The following is a 23,725-nucleotide window of genomic DNA, read 5'->3' as shown; positions in this document are numbered from 1 at the left end:
ACTATACTATAAACTATGGTCGTATTAGAGATGTACTACATGAAAAGCTGTTAATGATTTTCATGTTATGGCCAATAACTAATCAATTATTGTGATCTATGCAATCAGATCTGCCTCTATTCAATCAACAGCCTACTTTTTTTTTTTCAGTTTTAATAAAAAAAATTCTTTCACATTTATACATCATAATGGGGAAGAAGTTTTGCTGCTACTTCCATTTCTGTTCCTTAGGCTGCTGTATGAATAATTTGGTCCAGGCACTGTGGCTCATTCGCTATAGAGTCTCATTGGACCTCGAACCACACTCTGATAATAGAATTGCCGTCACCCCCTGGAAGAGACATCGGGCCTGGCTCCTACATCTCCTCCCTCAGCTCCCTACTCTCGTTTATTTTATTTTTTTTAGCCCCCCCCCCCCCCCCCCCCAATTGTAATACTGGAGTTTGGCTCTGTGCCCGGTTTTCTCCATTGATGTCTTCCTCCCTCCCTCTTCTCGCTGTCCCCCTGTTTCTGTGAAGTCCACACACTCTACTCTTTGTGGCTGCGGTAAAGGAGGCAGCGTGCCCGTGGAATTCAAGTAACACATTCCACTGGAGACCCCTCCTCTGCCTCACACGCACATTGAAACCCTCCTGTTGCCACCCAGTGCTGTGCCAGTTGTGTGTGTGTATGTGTGTGTGTGTGTGTGTGGGTCATTATGTTTGGCGCGTGGCCCTAGATAGGGTGTCCTGCCACCCCTCACCCCCTGCTTGATTTCGCCGTGCCTTGGCAGGGGCCTCCTGCTGACTCGGTAACCCTGTTTCTATGAGCCACATTGCTGGATTTACTTGCATTCCAGCTTGTCACTCTGAAAAGGTTGACAAAACTCATCTCCTCCTCCTGCTTCTCTTTTATGTTCTTGTATTGTTGATTTTCTTTGCACATACATCCACAAAGCAGTTATTCTGAGAAAAGACAGACATTTAATCTGGCGGTGGGATGTGCTTCCAGGCTTCCATTTCATAAAGCTTCTATCGGAGACCCGTCTGAACAGATATTCTGGTAGGGCAGCACCTCCTCATCTTACCTCATGGGATAAAAGAGACTTTCACAACTGGGTTTCCATGTTACAAATGTTAGAGCGTCTCAGGGCTGGCATCTATACTAATGTACAAAGCTATATTGAATTGTACACAAGCATATAAAACTCTCAGCTAGCACTAAAGTGCAAGCAATGTAACAGGAAACTCCAAAGACCGGCATTTTTGAGTGGGGTGTACATAATTTTATCCTCCCCATATTGGTCAAGGGAAGGGGCCAGAATGCTCTGGTTTAGGAGTGTATGTTTTGTGTTTGTTGTTGCTAGAGTGCCCGCGGTTCGTCTAAAGGCCTGCCAGGCCCTGCTGGGTCCTCTAATCTCAGGCGGTGAAGAAACACCCTTCACTTTCCACCGGAGTACTGCTGGAGCAAAAGAGAAAGGTGCCAGCTGTCTCTATCTTGTTTATCCTTCACATTCAAAGTTGGAATGAGAAGTAGATGGTTATTTTTGGTCCTCTAAACCACACTTGTGTATCTCTGCTCTGTAGTTGATGGATGTTCAGGGCTTTTAGAGGCACTGCCTCTACCTGGTAAGGTGGGTTTTTCCAGCTTGCCTGTGGGGCAAAGCCAAGCTCTGTGGTGCCAAGTTTCGAAGGGTCCAGCTGGCACAAGCAAGGCCCTTTGTTTTACTGCACTATGCATTCAGCACTAGTCGCACGACTGTTTTGTCACTGGTCTGAGTCAGTATGCGATGGCGATGACCTTGGCAAAAGAGCGAGGTGAGATGCACCGTATTATGCGAGCTGTAATTGTTGTCTGTCTATGTAGATACTGCAGCATGATAGTTTTGTTCTCATTTTGACAATGCTGAATGTCTCTATACGTGCTATGAATATTTCATACTAATGCTTTCTGACATTTGCCGCTGTGTTTTTGAACACCAGGGCACGTCTGCAGAGTTTGGCGAACTTCTTAAGTTACCACAAGTACCTTATTTGCCAGCTTTCTCACAGAGACCTTTCTTGGTCGCCCTCTTCAACAGGGACATAGGGCGATTTATGAATATTCATGCAGCTGTCCTTGGTTACTAAAAGCTGTGCTTAAATCTACATAATTTGTGTTTAAGTGCCTTTCAGATGGCCTTTTCCTTTTTTGACACTCTCAAGAAAAGGAGCCATACTTAGTAATCAAGCTGCCATTGTAGGACAGACCCTAACAGTCAGATGTTCTGGCTAAAAGCAGCAAAAGGCTGTTTTTTGAATCGGTGGTTTTCAGTGTCCAGTCTTATAAAGCCTGAATAAAGCACACTTTTGCATTTGTCAAAGCTTTAGAGGAAATACAAAGGTGTTGAAGGGCTTCCTTGAAAGAAAAACTGATCTTAAGATTTATCATCCGTACATTTGTTTGTCTACATTGATTAATGTATTTAACCTTATTCTGACCATTTGTGTCTCTCCTGGCTTGCCATAGAGGTTGTCATTGGTGAGCTGCTCTTTTGAGAGCTTCAGGGCTGTTTTAATGAATGGATATCTGGCAATAGGCCTTTTCTTTGTACATGGAGCCCAGCTAAAGTGCATTGTGTTGTATTGTTTACAGAGCATTTCCTATTATTCTGCATGCAAGCACATGTGAATGTCAATGAAATCCTTTAAACAGCCCAGTCTGAAATAAGCTGTGTTACTTATTTGAGCTGTTTTTTTTTTTTTATTATTATTATTTAGGAAGGTTTTAGGGAGGTTTGAGCAATGCGTGAATCAGCACTCCCTGTCTTGCTGTCTTTTTCATTTTCAATGTATAATTGCACACATGAACTTAACAAATCAGTTTAATGTGATTCAGTCACTATATGGAACTTAATTCTGTAGTAGCAGCTCTGTCTTGCTAAATGGACTTTAGTATATTAAATAATTGATTAAACTTTGTTTATATGCATTAATATTTAAATGTATTGTTATAGTTTTAGTTTACGTAATGCTTATCATTTGTCCCCAAACTGGGAAAACTATCATAATGCACAAGGGGCAACCATTCTGCACTTACAATAGGACATTGTCTCGCTTTGAGAGAAGACCATCACACTCCAGGCCTCTTGGGTGCTTGAGTTTGTGCTGGCAGCAGTGTCCCTACTCTGCATTCCTCTATCTCCTATCTGTCTGTTTCTGTCCTCCTCCTCCTCTGTCCTGTCCGCCTGGGCCGCTGATCTCCCAACAGCAATGGTCACACAGGACCATGCTTCCAAGCTGACGCCTGCTAACCGCTGCTGGCTTTTTGTGGGCAACAATGGCAGGCCAGGCCCCAGCCTGAGGCCTAGACAGACCCGTCAACAACAAAGGGGGCCTGTGAATCAGAGGCCCAGTGGGCAGCCGGTGCAGGGGGAATAAAGCAGGTCAGGGCCAGATTAAGAGTGCTGAGGGGAACACAGCGCAGGCCTAACGGGTGCATGCCAGCTCAAAAGGCACTCCTGAGAGAGAGAGAGAGAGAGACGGAGGGAGGGAGGCCACAGACAATGGGAGTTTAAGGAGGAGGAGGGATAGCTGGAGGAGGAGCGTAATTGTAATTAGAAATGCCGCCATTGCTGCCTCAGCTGATTCCTTAGCTGTACACACCTTCAGGGTCTCATCACCGTAATGCATGCAAAAGCTAAGCTGGAAGGGCTTGTTGGGAACGATTCCTTTGTGTTTGCACTCCCCCTCTTGTTTTTTTGTCCTTGTCCATATGCTTCGCTTGGTTTGATGAGCATTTTCTGCAGGAAAACGTAAGGAGGGGCTGATTGGATTTGTTGTTTAAGATAATATGGTTTGGCTTTATCAGCAAAATCTGTGAACGAATTGAAGACAAATTCTTGGCTGAAACAAAAAATTGTGACCGAAAACTAAAAACATAAATGCTGTTAATTATGTTAGTTTTATATTTTTCTTAGTGATTCCACTTAATTCAGAGTTTGGCAATAAAAGCACTATATGAATACACAATTTTTCAGGAAAGTTTACAGGTTGTTTAGTAACAGTTTCTCTGTCTTCTCAATTGATAGACAATAATAATACATATAAATGCCCCTACGGTATCTGCAAGCATGGGAAATTGTTCTTTATTGATACCCTGAAAGCGTCCGCTCTCTCGGGATTAGAGTATAGCCACTTGCAAAACTAAGAAAAGCAAACATGAACTTGTTTGCAGTTTTTTCTCTTTTTTTCCTTTTTTTCAGTTACTGCATGATAAAACTTTGTTCACTTTTCCAGTCTCTGAAATTTCAGTGCATCCCTGGTTTAGGAGAGAGAGGGAGGGAAGAAAGAATAGTTTAGTTTAGAAGGCAGCAGGGGAGGAAGGAAATGCAGGCGATGTATTGCTGCTGGGACAAGCCCAGAGTACATATTGACATTTTCTTACCTTGTAGATGAAAACACAAAGCACACAACAGATGTGAGCTTATTGGTCCTCAGAAGTTTTTTCTGTCTTTTATCTGATACTGGTTTTACAGCTGCAGGGCAAACTGAAGTCATACCTCCTCATAGGAAACGGTTAAAGATGGAATGCTGTGGGAGAACAGAAAAGAGACTTGCAAGGCCTGCACAAGTTATGCGCAAAGCCGTTTTTCTCAGTCAATCGGTTTTCTTTCCTTTTCGCGTATTGATTGGGGATTTTTTTTGTGTGTGTGAATGGATGAGTCATGAAATATAAGCTTCTTAAAGCATTATCTATCAGTGCAGGCTATGCTTCTAGTGTGAGCAGAGCTCAAAGAGCCATTGTGTCCTGCAGACTGCTACTTGTCAATTGCAGGCCAGCAGATGGTTTGTACATGTTTGCATATTAAACACAACCAAGTCTGCATTTAGGGAAATGGCCAAAATGCTAGAAAAAAATCTTGGAGGGCATATGCTGCTGATGCACAAGGGCTGATGGTGGTTGGCTGTTCACAAACAGTCCATCAGTGATCAGGGAATGTGCAGGCCGGTGACCTTTCCTAGCTGTCAGATTGTCTTTTGCAAGCAGACTGCCCACAAAACAATACCAAAACTCACATTTCTATTCAGACAGTGTCTGGATGGCTTGATACTGACTAGTTTAATAATATGGCTTATTTTGCATGAGGCAAGCATTGTTTGATCATCTTTTCAATTCATCCAGCGAATGAAAGTGGATTTGTTGAAATTGTTCTTTCGTGTATCACGTGTTTGCAAGGCATGTTTGCTTTCTTTATGTCATCTGCACAAAGAAAAGAACAGCTCAAGAATTACAATCTAGTACGCCGTGGGTACCGCACACTGCTTTGGCGAAGCATGCTTTCCCTATTGAGCAGGCGAATGGAAACATGCATATTCAGCTAGCTTTTTAAATGCAATAGAAGAAAACCTTGAACCGAAATAACAATGAAAGGATATCCCCCGCCTCTATTTCCACACTGGACTGTTTCACTTCAAGTGCATCTGCTTTTATCTCAAGCAGGACATCTGGTTGCACTTACGGCCTGTCCAAAAGTGCGATTCATCTCCTCCTTTTCGCCCTGTACGCCTTCAAATTCATCCGCCTCTCCGGCTTGTTTTCAGCCTTCACTGGGTGAATTATCCGAGAATAAAGGCTCTTCAGCCGGGGCTAGTTTGCATCAGATGCTAAATTGTTGGTTTTGAACTACCCGGCCCTGTATGATTAGCCCGGCTTTAATTTCCCCCTTCACTTCACGCACAATGCGCATGGCTCGGGCTAATGGTGGCCGCATATTCCTCTCTGGGTCTTATCTGCGATTTCCATGGGCGTCAAACCTGCTGCTCGCTGCTAGCCCACTGAAAGGAATGCTGATTGAGCCCAGTGCAGTTCTTTCTTGAGGTTCACAATTCGGTGGATCAGAAATCAATTATGTGTGATCGTGACAAATGACTTTGGGGGGTGGGGGGTACTTCTGTTTGAGGGACATCACAAATGAATCAATCACGCCTTTATCAAAGCAGATAGAAACCCCTGTGCACAATCTGAATGTGTGTGTCTGTGCATATGCATGTCTGTTGTGTCGAGATATATGGGTGGGGGGAGCTGGGATGCTGATGCGGTGTTAACCATATTGCTGCTGGGACAGATGGAAGATGGAAAGGAGGGGAAGGGCAGGAGGGGTAGGCTCTTGTGCATGCGGCGTTGGCCCAGTGCCTGCCATACAGGACCCTGTTTGGCCTCCATGGCTGATTAGAGGTTAATGGTTTAAGAGTGTGTGGGGATGCTGTCATGATTGGCTGAAAGGTTCTCGAGTGGGCGTGTCAGAGGGGGTGGCAGATGGCGAGGATGGAGTAAGGCTGCAAGTAAATGAATGAAAGAGGGGGACTCCTCTCCTGTTCCCTGATCAGTGACCATTGCAGCAGTGTGAGCTCCCTCTATATGCCTTCATTCCCAACAGATGGTCAGTGGCTCAGAGCTCAGTGGCTAAAATGACTCCTAAAGCCCAGACTGGATGAGCGTGCATTAGCGGGCATCGCCAGCGGATTAATTATGACTGTTACACATACACAGAGAATCGTAACGTGGCCGGGTGACTCTGTTGTGTCGCAACGTTGGTGCGAAGCTTGGCGCCAAGATTATAGAGTTGGCCCAAGAGGGGTATGTTTCCTGAGAGAAGACCGTCTCATGTCATATAGAGGGTGACACGAAAGCCCACATTCCCTCCCCAGTGATGCGATGCATAATTCACCCCAGTAGTTAGTTCATCCAAAAATGAAAATAGCATGTTTATCTGCTTACCACCGGGGCATCCAAGATGTATGCGTGTTTGTTTCTTCAGTAGAACACAAATGAAGATTTTGAACTCCAACCGTTGCTCGTATAATGCATGTTAATGAAAGTAAAAAACACATAGACATATGAATCCATATTAAACCCGGTGGCTCATGGCAACACATTGATGTCTTAAGATACTAAACAATCAGATTCTGCATGTTATTAAATTTTTTTTTTACCTTATATCAGACGAATCTAAAATTCCCCAATGCCATTACTTCCGTAGAGTAAGGTCAAATTATTACAAATTATGTTATGACCTTACATGACGGAAGTAATGGCATTGGGAATACTAGATTAGGTCTGTCTGATATGAGGTAAAAAAATAACATACTGTTTGATTTCTCTCAAAAACCGATCGTTTCATGTCTTAAGACATCAATGTGTCGCCATGAGCCACAGGGTTTAATACAAATTTGTATGTCGGTGTGTTTTTTACTCATAGTGGCTCTCATAGAAAAACACCCCATTGACATGCATTATATACATTGAGCAGCGGGTGGAGTTAAAAATCTTCATTTGTGTTCTACTGAAGAAAAACATACTCCTACATCTTGGATGCCCTAGGGTTAAGCAGATAAATATAAAATTTTCATTTTTGGGTGAACTATCTCTTTAATGTGTCGGGCATCCTTTTGAAGTTACTTTTTGTAAAGTTTTGTTTGCATCTCGTGTGGGGGAAGGGAAGCACAAGTATCAGCACTGCTGCCATTCTTCTACTTTGGTTTGTTCTTTTGTAACTTATGGAGGGTTAGTGTCTTCCTTTAATGCCAGTTTAAATTACACATTACGTGTATTGTTTCTCACTGTTTTATGCTTTCTGTTTTCGCTATTTAAAGTGACCTGATATGGCTTAAACACACTGAATAACTTTTTCTTCTTTCCTGGCCTAGATTGATTACGAAAATGCAATAACGTACGTGGAATGCGTTGATGCATTACATGGTTTACGTTCATCCCTAATTCCCTGTCATGTTTCACACAAAACAAATCTCTAGAGCAGATGCTAATGGCTTGTATGGCAGCACCGCTAAATCTGGTTGCATCCATACAGCATTTGGACAACTAGTTGTCTGCCTTGTTGTTTAATGTGAGAGCCACACTGAACTATATAATCATGACCGAAAATCGTGAGCTGCAGTTGGTGCGAGCTGTTAGAAGTGCAGCTCAAACGTGCTTTTTGCACTCGGTTTCGAAGCATATAGCATTTTAAGCATTTTAAAATATCCGAAGGATGAGCTAGCACCACATTAATTCAATAACACGCTGTCAATTATGATAAAAGTTCCTGGTGTTATGGACATTTTCATTTTTGATACTGTTGCTGAAAGCGGTTTTGACTTCAGCTGTCTGTTGTTCTTACAGATATGGATTCAAGAAGATACTTTTCACATACTTTTTTTTGTCATACTTCAATATGAATGCAGCCATTGTGGACATTTGTATAATTGGTAGATATCTTTTAATTTTTGGCACGTTGTATATCAATCTCTTTAAAGTTGACTGGATTCTGTTTGGCTGTCTATGTTTTTATGTTTTTTTGATCAGCTGGAAAAGATCATGTTCTGAATGATTTTCACGTTAATGTTTCTCTGTCGCTAAAGCTGTGCAAATTTCAGAGGATTATTATTATTATTTTTTTATTATTGTTATAGCCTTCATTAGGGCTGTAGCTAACAATTATGAGTGACTAATCATTTAGTTTTACAATTAGTTGAGTTAACCTACCAATATATAACCAAAACCTCTGCAATCAACCTTTCAGTGTTTTATTGACCATTTTATTCCGTATAATCAGACAGTGACTTTTTTTTTGTCCCGACAGTGTATTAATTGAAAACTGACATCATCAAAGTGCCATATTTTGTTTTTCATTTGTGATTGTTCAGATGCTAAACTATGAGTGACCAAATCTAGTAGCAAATATTTTAAGTAATAACGGATTAATAAACATGATGGCAAATGGCCAAAATTATAGCACGATGAAGAATTCTGTTCACTATTTCATCACGGTAAACTTAAAGGGTTATGTGTGTGTGTGTGTGTGTGTGTGTGTGTGTGTGTGTGTGTGTGTGTGTGTGTGTGTGTGTGTGTGTGTGTGTGTGTGTGTGTGTGTGTGTGTGTGTGTGTGTGTGTGTGTGTGTGTGTGTGTGTGTGTGTGTGTGTGTGTGTGTGTGTGTATAAGTGTATACATACATACATACACATTAGCTCAGCTTTAGCTACCGAGGAATGTTAACGTTGAAATCATTTGGCATGATCTTTTCCAGCTAATAAACAATAAAAACATAGACAGCCAAACAGAATCCACTCAACTTTAAAGAGTTTGAGCATTAAAGCAGCAGTTGATATAACTGCAGCACACACTTATAATAAACAGAACAATATTGTGCGTAGGTGTGGATGCTATAGTTTTCATTCTTGATGTAAATGGTCCTTAAACCTTGTGTACAGTTTAGCAGACCTCTGAAAATGATGAAATCATCTGTTGTGCCTGGTGCGGACAAAACAGACACACTCGAGATTCTTTGTGTGGTCAGAATGACTGATATTAACAACAGCAGTGTCATTATTTCTTCTAGATGAAGTTGCATGTCTCATTTTGACTGATACCAATACTCATCTGCTTATGACATCGACCCTCGCTTCATTTCCCAGCAGAGTTCATCTCTCTCTCTCTCTCTTTCTCTCTCTCTCTCTCTCTGTCCCTTCCCTTCCTCTCAGGTAGCAAATGATCGAAACGCCTCTAAAGATGGGTGTGGGGGGAGGGGATCTATGCTCACGTCATGATGGAGGTTAGCCAGAAAAGAGCAGTTGTGGAGGGGTTGGTGGAGCAGCATTCAGTGCTGAGCAACAAAAGGCCTGGTGAAGAGGGTGGGGGGAGAGCCAGTGATATGAGAGAGAGAATAAAAAGACAAGGAGGGCTCTTCATGTCCATCAGTAGCAGATGCGTGCTCTCTCCAATGCAACCCCTGTCACATGAGCCTATAGGCTCATCTACTCCTCCATAACCCCGCTGATGGACTATTCCATATTTCCGTTCACCGCCGTTCCTAACATACATTGCTCAGGAATCCACCGTCTGTGATCAGCACAGTTTGTATCACTGCTTATTTTTATTAATTTTGAACAAACCTCTAAACTTTAGTTTTTCATTTTGCAGTGTCTTAGAAAATGTACTTATTTAAGCCACCATTACCCCTAATCATTATCACTGTCACTCGACTGCTTTTGAAAGTGGGTGGGATGTGTCTTTTATGTGCCGTTTGGTCTCAACTGTAGATTTTTGAAGTCCAAGATAATGCATGATCTGATAATGCAAAGCTTCGCATGAAGGTGCCCTCATTGCCCAGGGCATTTTTGAAATGTAAAACAATTTAGTCTTTGCATACAATGTGGTAGACAAGATGATCCATTGTTTGCCTTGCAAACATGCATTGGGCCTAACACAACTTTGATGTAAAAAAAGGCAGTAAAACCCCTTCATACTTCACGTTTTGCAAACAGGATAGTGCACTCTCATTCGATGCCATAGTGCTGAGCTCACTCTGTAAGGTGTCAGATGCGGCATGGCAAAAACACACAGTTTGATCAGTTTTGCTGTGGAAAAATGAACCCTATAAACGCACTTCTTTCTTACACACACTCCTGTGGATCTTTGTTTCTCTAACCAAATTCACTTTGAACTTGCATTGTGCCAAAAGTAATTTGCAACACATAGGGGCACTCCCTCTCCTTTTCTGTCTTTTATCAAAATGAAAACAGACATCACCATAAACTCCCCTTAATCAGATGGCTCTGTTGTGTTGGCTGTGCCTGAAAGGGTTTGGCAGTAAATTGGACGTCGGATTTCTTTTCTCCAAAATCTCGGGCTGAGGAGGGGGCCAACTTCTCAGAAGAACTCGTCTGAAAAAGCCTTTTGTGGGATTTGGCAAGGGAACAGCCGGCTTTGCTCATGCTTATTAGGCACCCCTGTCACACCAGTCGAACCCTAGAATTAATTGTGAAGTGTACGGTTGTCTGTTTCCCTGCACATGTGTGTGTGTGTGTGTGTGTGTGTGTGTGTATATATGTATATGTAGAGACACCTTCTAGCTCTGGTACAGTTTGTTCTGGTCATGGAGGCTTTATTTGTCAGCTGGACACATTTCTGGGCATATGGGGTGGTAACGAATAAGACTTGCTCTGCCTGTTCCTTTTGACAGCCTGTTCCTTGAATCATTTCAGCTGTCTCTGCAAGGATACATGGGATCCTGATTCTGTCACTTGTAAGCTTACATAATGATTTGAGATTCAAATTATTTCCATGAACCCATGTAGTTCCTGTGTATTATGATGAACGGATCCATTGCAAAGGTTTAGAGTGATACAGTAATTCTAGTCCCCTAACCCCCTCTTTCTTTGGCTTTCATCATCATTTATAATTTAGCAGTCAAAGTGAAGAACAAGTTCTCCTATTGGCCACGGAGACTTTCTTTCATTCCTCTAAGTCTTCAGTGGATCTTTGTTGTTTTTCTAGGAGGTTGCAGAAACTGAAAATAAAGCGGCATATTTCTATGTTTGATATTTACTGTAATCATCTTATCTGATGTCTCCAAACATGTTTTAGACTGAGACAATCTTCAGGTATTTTGGAGATTTTGAGTAAAATGTTTTGGATTTAGTGATGGACATTTTTGTATCCAATTCCCTATTAGGGTTCTACTGTAGCATGATCCGGTAGGATTTGGAGATAGGTTGGATAACATCTCACATATCTTGTGGTTTGGTAACCAGTAGTTACCAAACTAGTATCTAGTACAGTCAAACAATCAGATACGTATTTGGTAGCAGCCTAATTTGTGTTTAGGCATTGCTGGTTACCAATCTTGACTGATAGCCTATCCATTTACGTTCATACAGTTAGCTTGAGAATTGTGTTTTGAACCAATGAAAGATGAAGTAAATGCTATTCAAATGGGTTCAAATGTCATTTGTTAACTTAATCTTTTGCTCTGCTTCTTTCTATCCAGGTTTTCACCTCAGTGGCACAGTCACAGAGCCAGCCACGCAATCCGAGCCAGAGACGACACACAAGGTGGCCATCAGCTTCGACCGCTGTAAGATCACATCGGTGACATGCGGCTGTGGCAACCGCGACATTTTCTATTGCGCACACGTGGTGGCGCTGTCCTTATACCGCATCCGCAAACCCGAGCAAGTCAAACTGCGGCTGCCCATCTCAGAGACACTCTTCCAGATGAACAGAGACCAGCTTCAAAAGCTGGTGCAGTACCTTATCACGGCCCACCACACAGAAGTGCTGCCCACAGCCCAAAAACTGGCGGATGAAATTCTGTCCTCCAACTCTGAGATCAACCAAGTACATGGTAAGCAACACAAATGAGGTCTTGTAAAGAAAATGTTTTTTTTCCAGAGCCAAATGTTCTGTAGAATTTAAAGAAAAAAAGGCAAGCTTGCAACTAGGACTGGGTTATAAAACAATAAAAAAATAATTATCATGATTTAATTGTCCTTTATACATTTATAAAGTGGTTTGATAAATGCTCAATGTAATGTTTGTGCGCCAAAAGCGGAACAAAACAGTGTTACTCGTTTGAACCACGCCACACGGACCATCTATCTGTTCAAACAGCAGCACTTGCTTATTAGAGTATGTGTTTACTCGCTGATTGATTGGTCTTTATCATGTGACCACAAAACAGTGCTATAAGAAGTGCTTGAATTCAGCAAAGAACACAAATGTCTTTGCTGAACTAGTTTAAACCAGATTATACTGCTGACATTCTCAAAAGCACTGATAAATACGAGCTATGAATGATCCAGTTGGAAAGCTTTTCAACAAATCTCCATAATTTACCACGGATTTACTGTAGTAACATTAACAGACTGGCCCACATTGTACAGCAGCCCATCGAGAAAACTCCCGGCGCTTCAGAACTGCATCATGGTATTGTGCAGATATGTGATATATTCATATCAAAATGTATTCTATTATTAATGAAGACTTGTATTGAAGGAGTAATGGAATATAATTGTAGTATAACAAGCATTTGTACTTGTTATAAAAATGTAGTTAGGCTACTGTTATTCATAACAAATACCATAGAAACCATATAGTTTCATTTCGCCATGGTAGTGAGGTTCTATATGCGACTCCCAACAACCCAACTCAAGCTACTGCTACTGTCAAAATGCGCATTTCTAAGAGACATAACGCATAATATTATCAATATCGCAGCCTGCACTGCAAACTGTGCCAAAGATACGGGTCCTCAGAGTCAGGCAACTTGCAGAAACTAAGAAATACATTATTCTTTTAAGATTTATTTCTTTTGTTGGGGATAAAAGGTTGCTTTTATTATAAATGTTTTGAATATTTTACCACAGATTTGTGAAATGTTCAACTGTTTGGCAAGTTTTGTCATGTTCTGACAACAAATAGTAATTTACTGGTTTCTACACTCAGGAGCAAAAGTATGCCTTTAAACTTGAAATAAAAAAAGATTTATCATGTATTGTGACAATTATCGACATCAACTTATATGAAAAAGTTTGTAATGAAACTTTTTTGTGTGTTTTTTGGCCATATCACCCAGCCCTGCTTGCACTCTTTTTAAAGCTTTACTCAACACACTATGCAAAAATAAATTCCACCTCTTCCTGATCATTTGTCCAAGGAGCCTCTGAAACCAGGAAGTCCATCCTCCTGCCCTCTAACCTTGTTTTGAATAGGAATCAAGAGGTCAGGCAGAAGCCCCTTATCAATGTTTAATCAGTGGCTGCGCGTTGAATCCGGAATGTGCAGAATGTGTTAACCTGCCAAGATGTTGGATCAAAAGTGCAAAAGGACACCTACGCCTGAGTCCTGCTTATACAAGGACACACAGCACCTTCTGTTTATAGCAGGTTGCACCTCACTAGCCCATTGCAGCCATTATAAAGCCATTAAGTACAGTAATAATTTACTATTATGCTGAACATGGTTACAGTCTACCACAATCTGAAGCATTACAGCAAGCGCTCTTATTTCAAAGCACTTCACATGCAGCACAGCTGGCTAAATAGATATCCTGTACATTTCGATACTCTCATAGTATATAACACCAATGCTTATGTCACACACTGATGGTAATCTACTGTATGCAAGTTATTATTGCTCCCCTAAGTCCACCCAAGCCTTTTAAGAGCTAATCTCTAACTCAAGATGGATCTTCTTATCATATAACACATGCCAAGGACAGGGAAACATACAAATGATGCAGAATCAACCTTTCCACTTCCATTTATAGCATTTATATGCGTTTAATACCCAAAGGGGCACCCAAACGGGGCTGATAGGCTGATCAACTCGGTCCAGTCTGTATATAAAGCAGCTTCATGGTGTCTTTAAGTGGAATTCTATAGGGCTGAATGTGCTGATATGTTTTGTTCTACAATGGAGGTTGGGGGTGGGGGGTGTTGTAAACCTAAAGTGCATCGACATATTGGAAATACAGTAAGACCTTCCTTGGATAAAGTGATTGCCTCTAATGCATTTTGCTTTTTGTTTTTCCCTCTTTTTTTCACAGTGGCAATGGGAAGCGTTCTTTTCTCGATAGCTATGATTTGACCTCACCCGAGTGTTATTATCAGTTTGTAATGGTAAAAAAAAAAATTGGTATACTGCCAGAAGGAAGTGATATTGTTGATTTTCAGTTTTGGTTTAGAGTAAGTAGGCTTGGGAAGTGCTGTTTTTCGAAGTGTTAATAATGTGTACATTTTAGATGGCAAATTTCTGTCTACTGTTGAATTGCGTAAGTGTGTAACCCAAACTTCCACCCTGTTATTCTCTTCTGATAAATGATATATGTTATTGCTGAAAATATCCAAACTGGGTGAATTTGTCTCCCAGGGGCCCCAGATCCCACAGCAGGGGCCAGTATTGATGACGAGAACTGCTGGCACCTGGATGAGGAGCAAGTGAGGGAACAGGTCAAGCAGTTCCTCTCTCAGGGAGGATACTATGGCTCAGGCAAGCAGCTCAACTCCATGTTTGCCAAGGTGAGACACTCTCGTTTTCTCTGTGTGTGTGTGTGTGTGTGTGTGTGTGTGTGTGTGAAATGTTCTGTGCGAAAGGTGCTATTATGGTGAATTATGGGCCCATGAAAACCTAGGAGGCCCATTTAAATCAATGTATTTTAATTAAATGTCAAGCTGCCTCTTATTTTCAATATCCAGTGCAGTTCATTGCTTTACCTGTCTGCTATCTGAAGATTTGAAGAACTGCACTTCAAATTTTGATATTGATGCTGAATGTAGTGCTCAAATAAAATCACCCTTTGATCTCATAGCCCTTTCAGCTAAAACATTTGTGCTGTTTTCCCTATATACATAATATGATTCATGTATGAATGATTTGCTTTGTTCTTAAAAATATGATGCTGATTTGTGTTAGATACGTGTTCGTATTAGTCCTATACTTGATGCATGAGGTTGGCAAAAAACAAAATATTTGTGTGTTGTGCAGGTAAGGGAAATGCTGAGGATGCGTGACTCAAACGGGGCACGGATGCTCACCCTAATCACGGAGCAGTTCATGGCTGACCCGCGTCTATCTCTATGGCGACAACAGGGCACAGGAATGACTGACAAATGCAGACAACTCTGGGACGAGCTGGGTGAGTTTTGGGTTTTGTCTGCTTAACCCGTTGTGCACATTTCTCGATCACCATCCTTGCCTGTCTTGTAACAACCTGTAACATTCTTATCAACCAGTCAAAATTACCACCGATCTTAGGATGGTTCATGCTTAGGGTTAGTTACAAGGTTTGACCTGTTGCTGTTTAGTAGGATGTGGTTGCTTTATGAACAGCATGTTGATTCAGGAAGGTGTCCTGGGCTAAATCACGTTTTTCTGAGAAACATTGTACAGTATAAAAACTACCAGTTTAGTATTTAAACACTAAAGTATATCCTCATCCCTCTTCTGTAGTTCTACATAATTAAATCTTAATCATTATTACTTACTCTTCTGCTCCTTGGTTCAATATCCTTAGCCTTAAGCACATTTGTGCATGTGCACCGTCTGACCTGCAGCAGTTCAGTCAGGGCAAGTGGATCAGAGCATGACTGTCTTAGTCTGCGGCGCAGGCAGAGGACTGGCCGCCCTCCTCTATCGGGATGGCATGAAAGGGCCAGGATCAATGAGCTTTAAAGCTGCCTCCTATTGATCGGGCCATTTAAAGAGGTTGATGAGAGCACATCCTGAAGAGGCTCATTTGAGAGCTGCATCTCTGGCTTCCTCTTCCTCCAAAACGGTTGTAGCTGTAAACAAGACGCACCTGCTGGAATGACTGTGCATTCTGATTTTAAAGAGCAGGCACAATATGACCAGAGCGTCTAATAAATGTCCAAGACAGTTCTGTGCTTCAGTTGACAGCCATGCTGATTGGCTGGAGCATGGCAATTTGGCCAATAAGAGCAGCGTGTACATGACAGCAGTGGAAAAAGATGCAGACCCGCCATCTGTTACCTAGATACAAAAAGGCATTGCAGAACGCCACCAGTTACACAAGCCCATCAGACCACCCTACACATGCCAAATTTCAGTGCCAGTATTTGATGCTGATGCGCTAGAGCCTCTTCCATTAAATGTGCTAATTTTCCATTTCACATTAAGCAACAAATCAAAAGCTGCGTTCATGACTAAACTGGTTTAAATAGTGCATAAACGTTTTTAAAAAGTGGCAACCTAAAATTCAATACCACCTCTTTTTTCTCTCTATCCTTTTATGCTCATTTTACCTTTTTAGTTTCTCACTCTTTTGTAAGCCACACTTCAGTTATAAGGATGTCTATGCAATGTGGGTTTGCAGGTGCGCTGTGGGTGTGTATCGTGCTGAACCCGCACTGTAAGAGCGAAGAGAAGAGCGCCTGGCTAAGACAGCTGAAAAAATGGGGAGACATGGACATCTGCCCTCTAGAGGATGGCAATTATGGTAGCGAGCTGCCCAACATCACCAATGCTCTGCCACAGAGCAACTTGGCTCAGGGTTAGCTTCCCTTCAGTTGATCTTAACCTTATAGTATCCACTTATCTCGATGTCTGTTGCTCACATAACCGTATTTTACTCTGTGTAGACTCACTGGCCCGGCCTAGAAGAACGGTGTTCACAAGAGCAATGGAGGCTTGTGACCTGCACTGGCAGGATAGTCACTTGCAGAGAATCATCAGTAGTGACTTCTACATGTCACCAGCCTACCAGAGAGAGGGAGAGAGCCTGCTCTTCAACCCCCAGGGCCTGCCACTGTGGCTGGGTACGCATTTACATACTTCTCGGCCATTTCAATCTATGTTTGACCGTGTTGATTCTGTTCTGAGAATCCAGTCAGTTTGGGGATCTCTTGTGGGTGAGGTTTTTTTTTTAAGTCAGACTCTTGAACAAAGACCCGTTCACACCAAGGGCAATAGCTATGACATTTTAACAATTGCTCTTGAGAATTACCACTATAACCATAATTACACAGAAGAATGGAATCACGTTTCAAGCTGATGAACGTTAAAAACATCAACAGCCATTCAGAATCCACCGGAGCTTGAGCATTTAAAACCTCGGACAACAAACATCAGCATGCACTTATTATAAAAACAATATTATCGTGCATTGGTGTGGACAGTAATATAGTCCATGGTGAGAAATGGACCTTAAGTCTGGGAGGACTCTTTGTGAGACCCTTTCTGCTGTGTGTCGTAATCTGTCTGATTTCACTTTTGTATGATTGTATGATCCAGGAACTAAAATAAGCAGTTTCCATTAAGATTTGGTCTGAAACATTTAACTTGAAATCTGAGAAACTTTCCCATCTGAGAGGAGCCCCACCATGTTTATACTGTGTTATGTGACTGGTTCCAGATCATGTGCCTACAGCATGCGCCAGGGTGGATGCTCTGCGTTCCCATGGTTACCCCAGAGAAGCCTTGCGACTGGCTGTTGCCATAATCAACACCCTCCGGCTCCAACAGCAACGGCAATTAGACATATACAAGCACCAGAAGAAAGGTAATACATTGATCTGATTTGCATAACATATAGCTTTAATCAAACATTTGTATTAATTAATGCTTATAATCACAAGCCTTATCTTTTCAAAAAAATTGCAGATACCACCAAAGAAAACTGGTACAGTTTGTCATAACTGCAGCACTTTTAGCTTTGCTCAGGGTAACTTTAGAAACAGCCATGTGCTTGAAAAGTACTTGTTTTGATAGTTATTTAAGCACTGACATGTTGATTTATAAGTTCCCAATACAAATTAATATTTCTCGTTCTGCCCTCAGAACTGCTGCAGAGGGGAATGACCAACACCACCAATCTGGAGGGCTGGGTGGGCCACCCCCTTGACCCCATTGGTTGCCTTTTCGCCACCCTCACGGAGACGTGTCGAGTGGAGGATGACAATACCATGGATACCGGAGGTACACAATTATAGGCTGTCATTGGGCTTCTGTCTTTTTACAACTCTCCAAGACGCCTTGGGCATTATTCGGTTTCTCGCTCAGCAACTGGCCTGTCTTTGAGAGCTTCATTCAGTCTGCTGGAGCCCCATCTCCTCGCTCTTAACAATTGCCCTCCTTTTCTGTGCAGTGTTAAGGGGTGCTATTGTATCAGAAAGGTCATTCTACCCACTCAGTGGTGTAAAACGTATAAAATCAATCAGCATTTGCATTCCATACATCCCTCCCAGCTCTGGCCAATGGAAAGTGTCGACCATTGTATTCCTTTAATGAGGAACCCACAGAGAGGCATTGTGTCCCTGAATAATACTGGCAAATGGTACTGTGACTTGGAAGAGTTTGTTCATATCTGTGCGCTTGTCCCGTTGTAACGCTCCTCTTTTAGCCACGGCACTGTAGCGATTGTGTTGGGGTGTGTTTGCGCCTGTTGTGTATTACACTGTATGTTTGTGTATGTGCTAGAGAGCATAGCTCTTTGTTTGACTCTGTTGCACAGTTGGAAACATCTGGCATGTGCTGGGATGGGGGCGGACTCTTGGATTTAACCAATCGGAATGTCTGAAGGTCAGGATCTTAGCTTAGCACGACCAGCAACAGCAGCTGCAGCGGCGGCCTCAGCAATGTGGAAAGCCAAAACAATGCTCTCTCTAACCCCTCTGCTTTACTTCTTGTGCAATTTACTGTAAACCAAATCTGGATAGGACACCATAGCTTGGTTAAGTTGTTTTGTATGGGTTTTTTATGATTGTGAAACGCCTGTAGAGATGTTGTTTTACAATTTAGCCAGATGATGGTGTACCCATTGATCCCGGTCTGCTGTATACTGTACAAACAGGATTGACCAACAGGATCATTTGCAAGGGGGATTTAAGTGAGCTGGTGTTGAGGGTCTAAATTCTCACCAAACAGATGGTGTTTTTATTACTCAGCTTTCAAGCAAACATCCACAGAAATTAATAAATGCCTTAGTTTGAGGTGTTTTGAATTTATAAGTCTGGAGTTAGTAAATTATTTTATGTTTTTAAAGAAATGCTTTTATTCAGCAAGGCTACATTAAATTGTCTGTTGATCTAAAGGATCATGTGACACTGAAGACTGGAGTAATGACTTCTGATAATTCAGCTTTGGCATCATAAAAATAAATTTAATATATAATATTTCACAACATCACAGTTTCACTTTTATTTATCAAATAAATGCAGCATTAGTGAGCATAAGAGACTTACAACATAAACAAAAAATTACTGACACCAAACTTATGAATGGTTATATATATATATATATATATATATATATATATATATATATATATATATATATATATATATATATATACACACATACATATACTTGCCTTATTTTTAGCAGTGTATTTTTTTTTTGTCTTCTAATGAATTTATTTGATTTCATTCATTTAAAAAAGAACATTTGTAAAAAGCTGTAAATTAACATTTAACAAACACTTCTTTGTTTCCTAATAGATTCTGGTGAGCCCAAGCCTCCAGTGTACCAGCATGTGCCAGTGTGGGGATGTCCAGACGGAGGGGAGTCATACCTGGCGCTGGCGCTAGAAGTGGCGCTGATGGGTATGGGGCAGCAGAGGCTGATGCCCGAGGGCCTTTACGCCCAGGACAAGGTGTGCCGGAACGAGGAGCAGATTGTGGCCAAGCTGCAGGAGATGGAGCTGGATGACGTATTGGTGCAGACACTCCGCAAACAAGCCATCCTCCTTTTAGAAGGTACAAACTCCCTTTGTTCTCAATATCACATCTACTTTTCAACCTTTTGATCTTGTCGTCACCCCATAGGCACCATCCTCCCTGTGGAGAGAGGTTTCCTCACCTCACTGTTCTCTTGCTTTTCCCATAACCTTTTCTCTCCATGTGGATCGGACTATTTTATCTTTTCCTCCTCCCCATTTCGTGTGTGTGTGTGAGAGAGTGAGAGAGTGCTATGCCTGTAAAAAGATCTGCAGGCTGGCCTCTGCAGTGTCCCCAACTCCCTTCCCCAAAACAGGCCACCCTGCATCTGAGCCTCCCACTGACATGCGGTGTAACCTTAGAGCAGACATCTGCGCTGCTACTAGGGAGGACAGACTCTGTCAAAGCCCATGAGGCCTTGCCGCCTGTTTGCCTTCTCATCGTCCTCCCCAGCCGTCCCAGCGATACGCTCGACTCAGATTTCTCTCTCACTTGCAGTGCGCGCCCTCAATAACTCACCAGCCTCCTGTCTATCAAGCCTGACTCAACCCTGCAATCTAATAAAATGGACAGCTCAGTTCTGATGCGTTTTTCTCTCTCTTTCTCCTTAGGTGGTCCCTTCAGTGGTCTGGGGGAGGTCATCCACAGGGAGAGTGTCCCCATGCACACATTTGCCAAGTACCTGTTCACCGCTCTCCTGCCGCATGACACAGACCTGGCGTATAAACTGGGCCTTCGTGCAATGAGGTGAGACTCTTTCTCTCCATTCAAAGTCCATGTGTAATATCTCTGAGGTCTATGTATTCTTGTATCCTTAAATGTTTTCAAAATTCACTTTTTGTACATTTAAAATCAGTTTAATGCATCCTTGCAAAATAAAAGTGAATTTCTTAAAAAAAAAAAAATCTTACTGACAAAACTTTTGAACAGTGGTTTATATTAAAGCTGAAAAGAAAACTTATGTTTATAAATGACACCATCATATGCTGCAGCTTGTCAAAGAATATTAAAAAATATTTTTCTCTCAAGGTTTTTAACGTGCATTTTAAATGTGTGCATATAAATGTGTGGACTTTGTGCAATAATGACCCCCATGGATAAACGTATCTTAAATTTGGCTAATGGACTCTGGGCACAAATGATCTCTGTGCAATACCTTGTGTTTTAATTTTTCTATATTTTATAGTATTTATTTATATTATTGGTTGAATGTATAAAAAATGTTACTAACTGTAACATTTTTATTTTAATGCTGCAATTCAGATTGCTCCAACATAATTTACTTGTATAAACATTTGTAATGACAATAAAGATCTAATCTATTTTCACCTTTAACTATGGAGCACAGTTCCTTAAATTAGATTGAATCTCCACTTTGTGATGTAGCTCCAGCCATATAAAGCCTCTATGGGAGCTTATTACTGTATATCTGCACTGAGGCATCATCATCTGAGTCTAGCTCATCACAGTCCTCGCTAATACACAATCAATAGCACTGCTCCCTCTGCGCACCTTCTGTGAGTCTGAGCTAGTGTGATATAATATGTTCACTCAGACAGGAGTAGCAGAGCATTGAGCGCTATTTCTAATCGCATGCATTCAGGCAGAGCTAGCAGAAACCAGAATGTTGGTATGTGGCTGTGGAAGTAGCACTTTGTAATCTGCTAATTATGTCAGAGTAAAAGGCTGTTGAAATCAGTAAATTCCTATATTGTTCCTATATTGGTCTTGTTATAGGTTATGCGAATAACTAGAGTCTTATATGTGTGAATAATCCAGTATAATCATGTTTACTGCAGGCTTCCAGTGCTGGAGTCCACGGCTCCCTCAGGTGACATAGGGCACCCTCACCATGGCATCTCCATAGTGCCCAGCCGATATCCACGCTGGTTCACGCTGGGCCACCTGGAGTCTCAGCAGTGTGAACTGGCCTCCACCATGCTTACTGCCGCTAAAGGTGAGTGCTGCACACAATCACTCACAACGAGTCGTGTGAGGTTCACTTTAAACAAACTTTTATGTCCTGTGTCGGTGTTTAGCTAACAAGTCTGTTTTGCGTCTTAGGTGACATGTTGAGATTGCGGACCGTTTTGGAGGCCATTCAGAAGCACATCCACTCCTCTTCCCTCATCTTCAAATTGGCTCAGGATGCCTTTAAGATCGCTACCCCGGCAGATAACCCTCCTGACATCACGCTGCTCAATGTAGCGCTGGAGCTCGGCCTCCAGGTAAGTCTAAATGCATCCTTATGTGATGTCTGGTTTGATTTTGTTCGTTATTGAGTGCGTTTACATTTATGACCAACTATGCCAAAAACATGCAAGGGCACCCTAAAACATTTTTATTGGACATCCATATGAGCTCACATAGCTGTTTTTTTGTGGTTTTTCCCATTACCCTCAATTTCTCTGCATAGAAAACATTTTGACCCTTTGCTGATGTCAAATTTAAACATATTTGTTAAAAAAATTGTGAAATATTACTTATAAACAGTTTTCTATTGTAATACATTTTAAAATGTAATTTATTCCAACATGGCAAAGCTTCGGTGTTAACAAGATCATTTTCTGCTCAAAATAAACATTTCCTATTATTATCAATGTTAAAAAGAGTTATTTTTGTGGAAAAGTATTACATCTGTAAATAGAAAGTTTAATAGAACAGCATTTATTTTAAATAATATAAATCTTTTGTTACATGCATGTCTTGACTGTCACTTTTGACCAGCTTAATGTGTCTTACTGACCCCAAGCTTTTGAACAGTACTGTAAAAGTGGTTTTCTTTTATAGTCTGGTTTTATAAAAGAATATGCTGGTTTTATATCTGATGGTGAGTGAATTTACATGTACATCAAAACAGCTATGTATATTTGTTCCAGTACACTGTTCTGCATCTTTTGTGTGTCTAATGCAATATGATATTTCTCTGCAGGTGATGAGGATGACTCTTTCCACACTCAACTGGAGGCGGAGGGAGATGGTTCGCTGGCTAGTCACATGTGCTACTGAAGTCGGTCTGTATCAAGCAAAACTCTCATATGTTTTTCCCTGTCAGGTTTAAATAAACAAGGATTTTATTCAAGATTCTGTCATGCACTTTACTAGTTTTGTCGTTTTTAATGTCATTCTGACTGACATTGTTCAATTTTAAAGCAGCACTAGGTAACTTTTCAACCTTCATAATATATTTTTTAAGACTCTTGTGATGATAAATCGACTTACAATAGGTTGAATGACACGTCTGCCATAGCCTGATGGGGTCTGTATCGTTTTTAATCGTACTTTTAAACTTCGGGTTTCGGGTAGTAACCCGAGAAAAAGAAAAGAACTACAAAATTCGACTGCTTTACGGCATATATGTCACTTCCACCACGACCCACACTTCCTTAAATTCGGACGTGCGAGCCCAACTTTGTTCGTCGGATAATATAGTCATGTCCGAAGCAGCAGAGACAAATAAGAAAGAAAAGGTTTTGTTGGAGGAAAGCAATAAGAGGAAACGAAAAAGTGATGGGATTAAAGGCAGGACGAAGATCAGAATGTGACCACCGTTTGCTCGTCGGCGTTAGCTGAAGGAGGCGTGCCCGACCGATGCTGTCCTGCTTGTTACGGTGAGCTACCACTCAAACATTGAACTGAAGTATCATATAGATTCTGTAAAATGGTAACCAATAGACTATAATGACGCTGGCTTGTAAACGTGAGCATCGTGATTATTTGGCGTTTGAAAAAAATAAAACCCATGAAATTATAT

At 41.5% G+C, this 23,725-nt stretch overlaps 1 protein-coding gene across 1 annotated transcript in view; it reads left to right on the top strand.

Annotated features, from left to right (window-relative positions):
- The window catches only part of zswim5 (zinc finger, SWIM-type containing 5), a 44,921-nt gene that overhangs the window by 17,135 nt on the left and 4,061 nt on the right, over nucleotides 1-23,725 (top strand). Inside the window, exons 2-13 of the mRNA XM_067453697.1 lie at nucleotides 11,787-12,143; nucleotides 14,669-14,817; nucleotides 15,284-15,434; nucleotides 16,632-16,808; nucleotides 16,897-17,073; nucleotides 17,670-17,816; nucleotides 18,095-18,232; nucleotides 19,753-20,010; nucleotides 20,583-20,718; nucleotides 21,771-21,928; nucleotides 22,036-22,199; nucleotides 22,904-22,985. Coding sequence (XP_067309798.1) covers nucleotides 11,787-12,143; nucleotides 14,669-14,817; nucleotides 15,284-15,434; nucleotides 16,632-16,808; nucleotides 16,897-17,073; nucleotides 17,670-17,816; nucleotides 18,095-18,232; nucleotides 19,753-20,010; nucleotides 20,583-20,718; nucleotides 21,771-21,928; nucleotides 22,036-22,199; nucleotides 22,904-22,985 — 2,094 coding nt within the window. The remainder of the gene's footprint in view (nucleotides 1-11,786; nucleotides 12,144-14,668; nucleotides 14,818-15,283; nucleotides 15,435-16,631; nucleotides 16,809-16,896; nucleotides 17,074-17,669; nucleotides 17,817-18,094; nucleotides 18,233-19,752; nucleotides 20,011-20,582; nucleotides 20,719-21,770; nucleotides 21,929-22,035; nucleotides 22,200-22,903; nucleotides 22,986-23,725) is intronic.

The sequence above is a fragment of the Pseudorasbora parva genome, chromosome 9, assembly GCF_024679245.1.
Source record: "Pseudorasbora parva isolate DD20220531a chromosome 9, ASM2467924v1, whole genome shotgun sequence".
NCBI lineage: Eukaryota > Metazoa > Chordata > Actinopteri > Cypriniformes > Gobionidae > Pseudorasbora > Pseudorasbora parva.
Note: the sequence above shows the minus strand (reverse complement) of the source record. Positions and strands in the feature narration are given on the sequence as shown.